The following is a 13,549-nucleotide window of genomic DNA, read 5'->3' as shown; positions in this document are numbered from 1 at the left end:
AGTGTTGGCAGGCGTGGCGGTGGTGGCGGGCAGCAGAGGCCGGACTCGTCGCCCACAACACGCCACAACACCACAATGGCTCTCCACGTCCCTAAAGCTCCGGGCTTCTCGTCTATGCTCAAGGATGGTGCTCGGGTACGTGTCACGCACGCTCCACAGTGTATTACGGCAGCTACACTAAGATAGTTGCACACAAGTGTGTGAATAGTGGTGTTAGTGAGGGTGAGAGGGGCCGCGTGTGTCACCCTGTGTGTCACATGTTTCTCCCGCCGCCTCTACAACAGTTATTACCACTACTAAACACCTTACCGTCTACCACTTGTATAATAATAACGTAAACTTAACCCTCAATTAACAGTTTTCCCGTAAATTTTAAAATAAAATTTTGTTTGAAAATAATCAATGTTAATAAAGTTTTTTTTTTTTTTTTGCGAATAATGATGAATGAATGTATCCAAGTACTGTATCCAGCTTTCTGGGTTGTTGTTGTTGATTTAAGGGCGACGACGATCGTGGGATCTGATGCACCCCAGTGTACCCGTTAAGGGTGAATTGCGAAGCCTGGGAAGGTGAAACGCCAAGCCTAATCTCTAAACGAGTGACGCCTATCACTGGAAATTAATATGCCTCGCAGCAAAGAAACGTAGACAGGCAGATGACTGGGGAGCCCCAGGAGTCCCTCAGGGTGACCAGCACCGGCCCCGCCCAACACACAACACTGGGTAGTAAAACGAAAAACTCGGCCACCAGCTAAAATGCAAAGGTCATCCAGTGCCCTCCGACAGAGCAGAAGCTGGCCCACCAACACGGCTGAGGGTACACCAGGAGCCCACCAAGACCCACCAACTCCCGGCACCTCTCGGCCAAGCCGGCGCCGGACACCGTCACCCCGCCGGGAGAACCAGCTAGAACACTTCAAACAAAAAAATCTATCACAATCCCATGACCCAAGGCGATGTGTGCGCCAGGCATCTTGCAAACTGGAACGTTGACGAGGAATGCCAAACGACAGTATTAAACCCAAATTGCAAAACGGAATATGATCAGGTGGCTCCCAAGCGGAGGCATCGTCCAGACATCTGCTTGGCGTCAAGGTTGAACCAGGAGTCAAGTTTCTGGGTTGGCATACATGCAGTCTTGAAATTTGCATTTGCTACGAAACATTCGTTACTTGAAGTATTGGATGTTCATTTTGCGGTTTGCTTTTGAACCATACTTAGCTTGTGTGTCATTGGTCTTATAACTGTGATGGTGCTACATAAGTCTTTCTCGTATGGCCCTTATATATAATATATATATATAATATATATTTTAATATAGTATGTTGTTAACACTTTCGCGCTTTAGATTAGAGATAACTCGTCACTGTTTTTTCTTACGATTCCGCATAACAGCCTACTTTTCTCGTCAATCGAAAAAATATTTCTATAAATTCCATTTTTTAACCGAAATGGATGGGGATACTTTTGTTTTGTAGTGAATTTATTTGCGAATTTTTTGGTACCAGAATGAATATTATATCACAAACTTCTATGAGTAAAAAAAAAAATACACAAAGTATGTTTGGGGGTGTGGCGAGCGTGTGGCAGTGGGTTCCCTTTAGCCGTTGATATATCCAACACGTGGGAAATATTTGTATGTGTTATGTATATGTCTGTGTAGGGAATTTTACTGCGATCACTGTCATATAAATTATAAAATGTTTCAACAAGTATAAACATGACAAACATCAAACGAACGAAAACAATGCGTTCGTTTCTGCCGCGAACGCATACTGAGCGACGTGGTTCTATATTTGGCGCTTCTCTTACACATGCTTTGTACAAATGTTATACAGTTCATCTTATAGAAAATTTTATTGCGAACACATATGTATAAAAAAGAAATACGTACATAGAAAAGTAGGGTCAGGAAACGTCTAAACTTTCCAAGCATGATTTCCCCCCTGTGTTTTTGCCAGTGCGCTCGCGGCTATCTACTCTCCACTTCACACTCTTGCGGGTGGGCAATTACCTATATTAAACATTCATATGCATACGTCCGTGTAGAGAATTTTATTGCGATTCCAATGACACCAAAATTAGCGATGTAGGACAACTGTAGGCTTCGCAACCATTAAGAGAGTGGAAACATTTTGTTGCTGTTTGGCGCTCTCGGCGAGTGATCTGCATAGTTTTTTATTTGGTGTTGATACTCCTTATGCTTGGGCGGCATTTTATAGGTATGCTCTTATAGACAATTTCATTGCGAACACAGTGATACCAAATTTAAATACGTGCGCCTTCAATTGTTGTCAGGACAGTCAAAAGAGTGTACACTTTTTCGGTCTTGCCGCGTAGGCGCACGAAGTGCCGAAAGCATCTGGGGTATTGTTTTTTTTTTTGAGCGCCGAGAGCGCGAAAGTGTTAAATATGACCGAAAAAGTAAGATTAATAATTCTAACACGAATTTTCTCAATATTTCTTGTTTCTTTTTACTGTTGATGGTAATTGAAAAATCAAATCTCCAAAATTCATTTTTATTTCTAATCTGACGCGATGCTTGAACGCGTTTCGTAATAACTTATTGCATTTTCAGAGACTAGTTTACACACACACAACTGTAACCTGAAAACACTAAACAGTTTTACTTATGCTAACACTTAAACAGCTTGTCTTATATACTCGCATTTGGGTGAGGTGATATGTTGCAACAGTTTTGGATGAGGTGAACAAACTTTTGACCAACATAATAATACCCAATGTTCAGTGTTCTGTCTTATGTTATCCTGATATGTTGCAACAGTTTTGGATGAGGTGAACAAACTTTTGACCAACATAATAATACCCAATGTTCAGTGTTCTGTCTTATGTCATCCTGATGTCGATTTGCATTACTAGGTCCCATGTCATGTATTTTCTTTTATCTCACTAGCTTTTCACCATACTGTATTTCATCCCTCTATTCCCTATAATTTTCACCTGTTTTCCTATCATATTTCTTATCTTCTTTGTTTTTTCCTTATGCCTTTCCCTTACGTACTGTGTTTATTTACTAAGAACTGCCCAAGTTAAAGATTCATAGGCATCTTTTGGCCAAGCTGGGGCAACTAAATAAATTGGGCATAATAAATTAAACACTCGTGATCACTCATGATATTTGTATTTCAGCACTATGCCGGACAGGAGGAGGCAGTGTTCCGCAATATTTCTGCCTGCAAGGAATTCAGCAATACCCTGAAAACTGCATATGGGCCCCAGGGTCGTAATAAAATGGTTATCAATCACTTGGAAAAGCTGTTTATCACCAATGATGCAGCCACAATCATTAAGGAACTGGAGGTAAGAATAAAGATAGCTCATTAATAATTTCTTTTTATGTATTCATGGTAGAGATACAAAAGTATCAAATCATAAGTGTGTTGGGTGTAATTACTTAAGTGTAAATAAGAGATGAGAACTATGCTTGTGATTCGTCTTCCCAGCACTTTGTCATATAACACTGAAACTATTGGCGGTTTTGGCCGTCTCGACCTTCTCGCTTAACTTTTTCCAACCATCTACCACTGTTTGCGAAAGTAAACTTTTAAAAAAAAAATTTGACACCTTTGTTTCCTTAGCTTGAATCTTTGACCTCTTATTCTTGAAATTGGTGGTTTCAGGAATTCCTCTTGTCAATTTGGTTAATTCCTGTTATTATTTGTAAGTGGTGATCATATCGCCTGTTTAATGCTTCTAGCCTCTCCACGTAACTTGTTTTTCAGCTTTGGTGGCCATTTTGTATCATGTCTAACCTTTTCCAGATTATTGATTTGCTTCTTGAAATAAGGGCACCATACAGCTGCTGCATATGTTAATTTTGGTCTCTCAAAAGTTATGAATAGTTTCTTCAGTATTTCACCTTCCATGTAATTAAAAGCAAGTCTGAAGTTAGAAAGTGACATGCATGCTCCTCTCTCAATGTTCTGTGTGTACGTCTGGTGACTGTTTACTATCCAAAACTACCCCTAGTTCTTGTTTTTTTTTTTTTTTTTTTTATTCCTTTCCACATAATTTGTAAGTTGTGTGGGGTCTATTTTCTCAGATTCCACATTTTATAACATGGCATTTATTTACATTGATTTCCATTTGTCACAAGTCACTCGAAGCACTTATTTTATCTATATCAATGTGAAAGGCATGCCAATCATCTGGGTCTCCTATCTTCCACGCAATATAGTGTGTGTTATTCACAAAGAAATTAACACGTGATGAATAATGTGAAAATATTTAACCCACGAAGGAAAAAATGAAAACAGTTGACTTGAGCGCTTTTGTGTTAATCAACACATTATCAAAAGTTTCTGTGGGAGCTCCAGGGAGCTATCAGGCTAATATGTGATATATTAGACTATGACAATAGTCAATGGAGTTCAGCCTACCGGGAACCACGAACCTTTTCTATCTGGCCCCCTCAGAGAGGCACAGGGAGCAATGGCCCTTGGAAAGGGCCATTGCTCTTTCCCCTACCCTAACCATAAGTCACAATGGCTCTTATGGTTAGGGTACGGCTTTTCTAATCTGCCATTGACTGGGGTTAGGCACCCAAAAAGGTAGGCATAACAAAACAGAGCCCACATGGAAAGAAAATTACAACCGAAAGCCAAACAGAGAAGTAGAACTCCCCCAATTCCCAAGGATACGATAAGACGTCACACCGCCGCCGTGCTGCTCGTCTGTGCAGCCCCACCCAGAGCCTCTGATCCTCCGTGCCGGCAACCCAGTAACTCAAATTCATTGGCTATTGTGATTTAGAGGTGGTCATCAACTCTGGCTGCGATTTCCAAGCAGTGTTTTGCCTTGGTGGTTTTTTCTGCCATGTTGAGGTATGGTGACTAGGTGTAACAGTGTACTGGGGCTGCATACGCTTAAGGTGACCGTCCCTGAGCGCCCTGTGAGTACTACTTCTGCGTGCTAGAGTTCTCTTCCCTGGTGTGTTCGGGATGCCATTTCTGAAGGGGATTTTGCTGCTTGTCAAAACCCAGCAGAGGTTTAGTGGCCCTTGTTTGGTCTTGGATAAGGAGTGGTATTGTTGCTGGTTGGGGGCGTCAAGTTGTTGCGCAGCCAGCTTACCTATGCAGCTGTCGGTTCCTGCTCATTTCCTTTGGGACTTTTACGGGGTTTTTCTTTTACTTTTTGTTTTGTTTGCCTGGTGTGTCTATAGGACCACTTCTGATATTTTGGTGGTCCTCTGCTAGGCCTCCCTGTGATTATACACATTTCAGGGGTTTCAGTGTTTTGGTCTACCTCTTGTTAGCTTTGGGTCTAACCGGCTAGCAACACCTTGCCTGGGCTTCCCATAGCAGTCAGGCTACTGGCCCTGGAAAACCCTGTTGGGGCTTGGTGGACCTATGGATGCATCTTCAGAGTTCCAGCTTGCCTTGTGGGAGTTTGAAAGTTGCTCTGTAATAACCTCAGTGTAGTTACAAGATGAGAGCTACGCTTGTGGTGTCCCGTCTACCCAGCACTGTTATATAACACTTTGAAACTACTGATGGTTTTGGCCTACAAAACCAAACTTTTGGCTGGGGCTTTGTAACCAGTGCACACCAGACTGGCTGGCTAGGGGCGGTGGGGTCCATCCTTCTCTCGGGCTCATAGCATGGTGTGGGAGTTTGTGGCGGTTTGGCTGTCGCTTCAGAGGGTTCGGGTCCCTTGAGGTTCGACCATCCGACTCTATTCGTATTGTTCTCCGGTGGTTCATTGCTTGCACCGCGGGGGTTCTCTTCAGTTCTTGCCTCTTTGGGGCTGGTCGCTTCGAATGGCTCGTCTGCTGGTTTCTCAGGGTTTGGCTCTCCATACGATTCATATCTGGGGAGTGTCCAACGTCCTCCTGATGTGGCTTTGGAGCAGTTTTGGTAGAGTCTTAGCTTTACTCGGTGTGATAGCTTCCGGGAGGCGATGGGGCTCCCCACAGAAATATACTAAGAGTTGGGGACGAGTGCTAGTCTTGTGGACAAGCACCATTCGTGTGGCACATATGGTGGCTACTGGGTATTTTATGTCCCACCTCTGCTTGGCCTTTACCCCCCTCTCCCCCACCATTACTTGTAACATTTTTCAGATGGGCTGCAATGCTCCCTGCCTTTTAAATTTTTATTAAAATCCCTTGCTCTATGAACCACTGTATCTAACTTTAATCAGACTGTGGCAAAAGTGTGAAATTGGCATTTCAAGTTGTCTGGAAAGCACATGGTCATGTGTTTGGTAATTAAAATGTATATCCTTGGTGAATATGCTTATTTGCTGCACAGTACTTGATTATATTCTAAATATAGAAATCACTTATGGCCTAGTATGGAGTTACTTAGATCCATTTTTTTCCCCCATTATAAAGTGTTGACATTTTCAGTGGTATTTATGGAAAGGCCAGTTTTAAGATATATAATTTGAAACTGATTTTTTTTCACTTTATATTTTCTGTGGTAATAATACATTTCAGAGGGTGTTGGAAGCAAAGGGGTTAAGCACTGATGCTTTTCCTTCAACTGCAGCATTTGAAAACCATTAATTTTGATGTTATAGTACTTTCCTGTTATAATGTATAGTTACATAATTCTTCTTTTTCCAGATAGAGCACCCAGCTGCCAAGTTGATGGTATTGGCTTCCCAAATGCAGGAACAGGAAATGGGTGATGGCACAAATTGGGTCATAATTTTTGCCGGAGCACTTCTAGAAGGCGCGGAGGATCTTATTCGTATGGGCCTTACACCCACTGATTTAGCCGATGGATACCAGTTAGCTTTAAATAAAGCTCTTGAGATTTTACCAAATTTAACGTGTTGGGAAGTTTCAGACCCACGAAATATTGATCAAGTAAGTTTCATTTGTATAGAGAATAGATGTAAATAGTTGATATGGAAAATAATTCTTGGTAGTCACCATTGGTTGACCACTTGTAGTAGAAGAAAAATGGAAACTTTAGTAACTGTAACATTGTGTAAAACTATACCCAAAATATACCAGGATATATTGAAATATAATACATTTCATGTGTTAATATGGAAGATGTCTTTAAAAATAAAATCAAAGTTGTAGACCTCATATTTTATGTTGTTTGAGGCAGATATAGGATTGGCTTTAGGGTGATACAAGGGTAGGACACCTTGGGATATACATTATTGGTATACTTGTGTTGTGGCCAGATGCTGGTTCCATGGAAACTCCTGCTAGCTGTCAGGCAGCAAAAGGATGTCTCCAATTGTATTGAAAATGCACTAAAACATGATGTATCAAGCCATCTTGCATATAAATTTCAAATCTTGTTGCACTGTGGTTCCCAAGATAAAAGCCACTGAGAGTGGAAGTGGCCAGAGTCTGTTACTGACATTGACCGGGAACCAGTACTGACAATCTTTGTGGTACAGACGTGAGCAGTCATGTTGTATTCTTTGTGTAAAGCTGATTATAAGGAATGAAGGGTTTTTATTGCTAAATGGTGTCAGTGTGTCTGAATTAGAAAAAGTGGAAAAACCTTTATACTAAATGGCTTTTTGACCACTGTTGAACAACAGCTTTTAAGAGAGTAATGGTACGAAATATGCCAAAACTAGTGGATAGTGATTGACAAATTTTATAAAAGGAATTATTGAAATCTGCATCATTGAGAATGAGGCCATAATGAGTTCAAGCCAAAATGCAGGGAAGTGCTTAAATACTATTGGCAAAAAACATCTACATAATGTGGTTGGCGGAGTGTATATATGAGGTTATATACAATCTGCCATTATGTATATACACAATCAATATATATATGATTGTATACATGTCATTCTGGTGGTGGTTGTATTGAAATCTAAGGACAACATAGTTGATAGGACATCTTATTTAAATTAACACTTTCGCGCTTTATATTAGAGATAACTCGTCACTGGTTTTTCTTACGATTCCGCTTAACTGCCTACTTTTCTCGTCAATCGAAAAAATATTTCTATAAATTCCATTTTTTAACCGAAATGGATGGGGATACTTTTGTTTTGTAGAGAATTTATTTGCGAAGTTTTTGGTACCAGAATGAATATTATATCACATAAACTTCTATGAGTAAAAAAAAAAATACACAAAGTATGTTTGGGGGTGTGGCGAGCGTGTGGCAGTGGGTTCCCTTTAGCCGTTGATATATCCAACACGTGGGAAATATTTGTATGTGTTATGTATATGTCTGTGTAGGGAATTTTACTGCGATCACTGTCATACAAATTATAAAATGTTTCAACAAGTATAAACATGACAAACATCAAACGAACGAAAACAACGCGTTCGTTTCTGCCGCGAACGCATACTGAGCGACGTGGTTCTATATTTGGCGCTTCTCTTACACATGCTTTGTACCAATGTTATACAGTTCATCTTATAGAAAATTTTATTGCGAACACATTGGTATAAAAAAGAAATACGTACATAGAAAAGTAGTGTCAGGAAACGTATAAACTTTCCAAGCATGATTTCCCCCCTGTGTTTTCGCCAGTGCGCTCGCGGCTAACTACTCTCCACTTCACACACTCTTGCGGGTGGGCAATTACCTATATTAAACATTCATATGCATATGTCCGTGTAGAGAATTATATTGCGATTCCAATGATACCAAAATTAGCGATGTAGGACAACTGTAGGCTTCGCAACCATTAAGAAAGTGGAAACATTTTGTTGCTGTTTGGCGCTCTCGGCGAGTGATCTGCATAGTTTTTTATTTGGTGTTGATACTCCTTATGCTTGGGCGGCATTTTATAGGTATGCTCTTATAGACAATTTCATTGCGAACACAGTGATACCAAATTTAAATACGTGCGCCTTCAATTATTGTCAGGACAGTCAAGAGTGTACACTTTTTCGGTCTTACCGCGTAGGCGCGCGAAGTGCCGAAAGCATCTGGGGTATTGTTTTTTTTTTTGAGCGCCGAGAGCGCGAAAGTGTTAAAAGGAAGTAGGATAAGGAAATATTGCTATGCAACTATCATGCATATTTAAGGGAATTCTTAAACCCAGTGGCTTTGACACCAGCCTGTAATGGTGGCTGTCAGTGCCACTTTAACTTACATCTAGATAAATATAAAATGAGGCTTTTTGAAATTTTAAATATGTAATTAGCATTCCAGGTATAAAAGACTGAAACAAGTCAAAGATTTTGAACTTGCTTCCCTGTATATACTGATAGGCAAGTAGCTGGTAACAGTGTTTTATGTTATGGTGCCTGCTGACACATTACCTTGTGATCCAATATCTGCTGATATGGTGCCTGCTGACACATTACCTTGTGATCCAATATCTGCTGATATGGTGCCTTCTGATTCCTCTTACCACTGGCTTAGCATTTGCTGACAACCCCCCATTGATGTGATGCCTGCTGACCTGGGTACAGAATTGCAGTAAAATATTTGTAACATTCATAAGGGAGGCATCTAAGTAATCAAATAAAAGAACATGCAGTAGGGAGGGAATTATCAGGGGGAAAGTGCCAAGTATTACAACTATATAGCACTAGGAAAGGGTCAGGATAAGAATTTGGGATGGGACGGGAGGAAAGGAATGGTGCCCAACCACTTGGATGGTCGGGGATTGAACACCGACCTGCATGAAGCAAGACCGTTGCTCTACTGTCCAGCCCAAGTGGTTGGGCGGGAATATGAAGGAGCATAGCTCTGCTATTGAAAATGAATTGAAGATTTCTGTAAATCTCCATAGAATATGTGAGTAATCCACAGGACTATGTCATGGGCATGGTGTAATCATAGAGAACAAAAACATAGTTGTGATCATACACAAACCCCAGCTAGCAGCAGAAGGCCCAGGGAACAGTGGAAATTCTCCAGGTCATAGAGGGTGTAGCAGTGGTATACTGTGGAGCAAGAGCCAAGCTTTTTATTCTTGGAGACTGGCATCAAAGGGAAATGAACCTACCAGAGATAAGAAAAATGTGCTATGCAGACAGGCAAAGTGAGCTAAATTGAAAGAAGACGTGATATAATTAGTGTTTTCCTAGGAATAATGGAATGAGGGGGTACAGGTGGAAGTTGGAAGAATTTGTAAGGCATAAAAGTATAAGAGAATGGTCATGGGAAGTGGGAATGGTAAACAAGTGTAATGATCTTGGACCATAGGTGGTGGAGGCAACTAGCTTCAGCAGCAAAACTCAAGTGTGCTGGGAAGTTGGGAGGTACAAGTACACCAGGTACTATAGCCACCAGGCATGGCTGGACATACTACTGTATAGCCACCAGGCATGGCTGGACATACTACTGTATAGCCACCAGGCATGGCTGGACATACTACTGTATAGCCACCAGGCATGGCTGGACATACTACTGTATAGCCACCAGGCATGGCTGGACATACTACTGTATAGCCACCAGGCATGGCTGGACATACTACTGTATAGCCACCAGGCATGGCTGGACATACTACTGTATAGCCACCAGGCATGGCTGGACATACTACTGTATAGCCACCAGGCATGGCTGGACATACTACTGTATAGCCACCAGGCATGGCTGGACGCACTGTAGCCACCGTCCACCACATGTAGCTGGACGCGTCTTCCCATGGACACCCCAGGGAAGCACAAATTTCCAAAACAAAAAAATAATAAGTTCAGGGTTTGAAGGTCTGGTAGTTTGGCTGCAGAAATGTAGATAAGCTTTGTGACACTGATATACCTAAGCCAGGTCAAATCATTAGGTTGTTGTTGCCGACACAAATGGCTTGTTGACCATTGAATTTACAACAAAATTCTGAATGGGTATTGAAATTTTGTTTCTCTCTTTATCTGATACAGAGCACCACTTGGTTTCCGAACCCCTTGGGGACGAGACCCGTCGGTTAACATGTAAGTTCGTATACGAGAAATAGAGGGGAAAAAATAAACTAGAAATGTAAAAAGAAATTTTTCCGAAAAATTTATGAAAAAAACTCTAGGGATACAAATCGTCAGGTTCATGGCGTAAATGCGACCGTGTTTTGTTTGTACTCATCAATAAGTGAAGTCCTGATCCGCTTTATAAAAGTCCTTAATTGTTCCTAACTGATTATTAAGACGTCTGGCAAACATCCTCTGGATGTTTCCTGCCAGCCTGCAGGCACATCCTGCCTAAAATATACGATGTACTGTACATTTAAGAAACAAATCTGGGTCACAGGTCTGTGGAGTGTGGTTAGGCTTACGGAGTCAGCCGGTCCCTCCCCCACCACCAACACACCTCCCCCTCTCCCCCCACCACCGACACACCTCCCCCTCTCCCCCCACCACCGACACACCTCCCCCTCTCCCCCCACCACCGACACACCTCCCCCTCTCCCCCCACCACCGACACACCTCCCCCTCTCCCCCCACCACCGACACACCACCCCCACCCCCCACCCCAAACCCATACACGCACACACACACTCTCAAAGGTCACGTGGTTCACAGTTCACTTCAACACCCATATATCGCTTCCTGCCTGCCTGCCTCCTTCCCAGCCTGCCAGCCTGCCTCCTTCCCAGCCTGCCAGCCTGCCTCCTTCCCTGCCTGCCTCCTTCCCAGCCTGCCAGCCTGCCTCCTTCCCAGCCTGCCAGCCTGCCTCCTTCCCTGCCTGCCTCCTTCCCAGCCTGCCAGCCTGCCTCCTTCCCAGCCTGCCAGCCTGCCTCCTTCCCTGCCTGCCTCCTTCCCAGCCTGCCAGCCTGCCTCCTTCCCAGCCTGCCTCCTTCCCAGCCTGCCTGCCTCCTTCCCAGCCTGCCAGCCTGCTTCCTTCCCAGCCTGCTTCCTTCCCAGCCTGCTTCCTTCCCAGCCTGCTTCCTTCCCAGCCTGCCTCCTTCCCAGCCTGCCTCCTTCCCAGCCTGCCAGCCTGCTTCCTTCCCAGCCTGCCTCCTTCCCAGCCTGCCTCCTTCCCAGCCTGCCTCCTTCCCAGCCTGCCTCCTTCCCAGCCTGCCTCCTTCCCAGCCTGCCTCCTTCCCAGCCTGCTTCCTTCCCAGCCTGCCTCCTTCCCAGCCTGCCAGCCTGCTTCCTTCTCAGCCTGCTTCCTTCTCAGCCTGCTTCCTTCCCAACCTGCCTGCCTGCCTCCTTCCCAGCCTGCCTCCTTCCCAGCCTGCCAGCCTGCCTCCTTCCCAGCCTGCCAGCCAGCCAGCCTGCCTGCCAGCCTGCCAGCCAGCCTGTTTCCTTTCCAGCCAGCCTGCCTCCCCCCTGCCATCATGCTAACGGGTAGTGTGTGTTAGGCTTATCTTCGGGAATGAGCCGGTCTCACCCCCACCACCAACAAACCACCCGCCCCCCTACATCCCATCTCTCAAGGTCACGCGGTTCAACCGCGTGACTACCACTCACTCCCTGCCTGCAAGCTTGCCTGCCTGCCTGCCTGTCTGCCTGTCTGCCTGCCTGTGCCTGCCTGCCTGTGCCTGCCTGCCTGTGCCTGCCTGCCTGTGCCTGCCAGCCTGCCTTTCCCTCCCTAATTTTCACTACTTCCATCCCTTCCTGCCTACCTCCTAGCATCTCTCCCTACCTCCCCCTCCCTCTTAGCATCTCTCCCTACCTCCTAACATCTCTCCCTACCTCCCCCTCCCTCCTAGCATCTCTCTCCCCCCCTCTCTCACTGATTCTCCCCCCCCCCCCAGTCAGCCATCACCAGTCAGCCATCACTGACGCAATGCGTGCATTTGGAGCCAACATGGTGCACAGATGTTTCTTGATTGTGCAGATATGTAAAACAAAAGCACAGAATGAACATTCCAGCCTTATGGCAATTCAAAATAATAGGAATAATAGGCCGTGAATCTGTGAAGTCACAGTGGGCAAACTGGACCATCGCCCACCCACCACCACAAGCCGGCGTGACGCTTGGTGGACCCCTTCCTACCCGAACTTTGTTCGGGTAGCATGACTCCCCAACCCTAATCGGGAAACTGGAAGTTTCGGATAACTAAAGTTCGGAAACCAAGTGGTGCTCTGTACTCATTACAACTTTCAAGGTCCTGGCTCAAATGTTTATATTTATTGATATCTCTGTAAATATGTTGAGTGACCAGGCCATGGTACTCATTCACCACCTTTTTAAGTATTATGTATCAGTGTAATTGTTACTTTTATTCTGTATTCTGAACATTTCATATAAGCTTTGTGTGAAGATGTGTTTTATCAGGTTTGAGGTGCATTATGTAATGCCATTAAAATGTCAGCTTCATTAATTTCATGTTTTGTTTTACAGGCAACTAAAGCTCTACGCACAGCTATAATGAGTAAGCAGTATGGCAATGAGGATTTCTTGGCTAAACTTGTAGCCCGAGCCTGTATTTCTATACTTCCAGAAAAGACAACCTTCAATGTTGACAATGTTCGGGTATGCAAAATTCTTGGCTCTGGAATCCATAATTCAGAAGTTATTCAGGTAAGACTTTTTTTTCTCTCATTTTATTTCTTGGCAGGATAGTGTTAAGTATTGCCACATTTACTTTTTATTAGGTATTCCTACTACTGTAAATACATTATAATTTTATAAACTTAAATTTCTTGGAGGCGGATGGTACTTTTAATGTGCTCTAAATTTTGAGATTTTATTCTTGGCAAT

The 13,549-nt window shown here is 43.6% G+C and overlaps 1 protein-coding gene across 1 annotated transcript in view; it reads left to right on the top strand.

Annotated features, from left to right (window-relative positions):
* Nucleotides 1–11: 11 nt before the first annotated feature.
* CCT8 (chaperonin containing TCP1 subunit 8) overlaps nucleotides 12–13,549 on the top strand; it is a 26,413-nt gene continuing 12,875 nt past the window's right edge. The window contains exons 1-4 of the mRNA XM_045751573.2: nucleotides 12–135; nucleotides 3,150–3,320; nucleotides 6,589–6,834; nucleotides 13,190–13,369. Of these exons, the coding sequence (XP_045607529.1) occupies nucleotides 76–135; nucleotides 3,150–3,320; nucleotides 6,589–6,834; nucleotides 13,190–13,369 (657 nt within the window). The 5' untranslated portion in view covers nucleotides 12–75. The remainder of the gene's footprint in view (nucleotides 136–3,149; nucleotides 3,321–6,588; nucleotides 6,835–13,189; nucleotides 13,370–13,549) is intronic.

This window comes from Procambarus clarkii, chromosome 23 (genome assembly GCF_040958095.1).
Source record: "Procambarus clarkii isolate CNS0578487 chromosome 23, FALCON_Pclarkii_2.0, whole genome shotgun sequence".
In the NCBI taxonomy this organism is placed as follows: Eukaryota; Metazoa; Arthropoda; class Malacostraca; order Decapoda; family Cambaridae; genus Procambarus; species Procambarus clarkii.
Note: the sequence above shows the minus strand (reverse complement) of the source record. Positions and strands in the feature narration are given on the sequence as shown.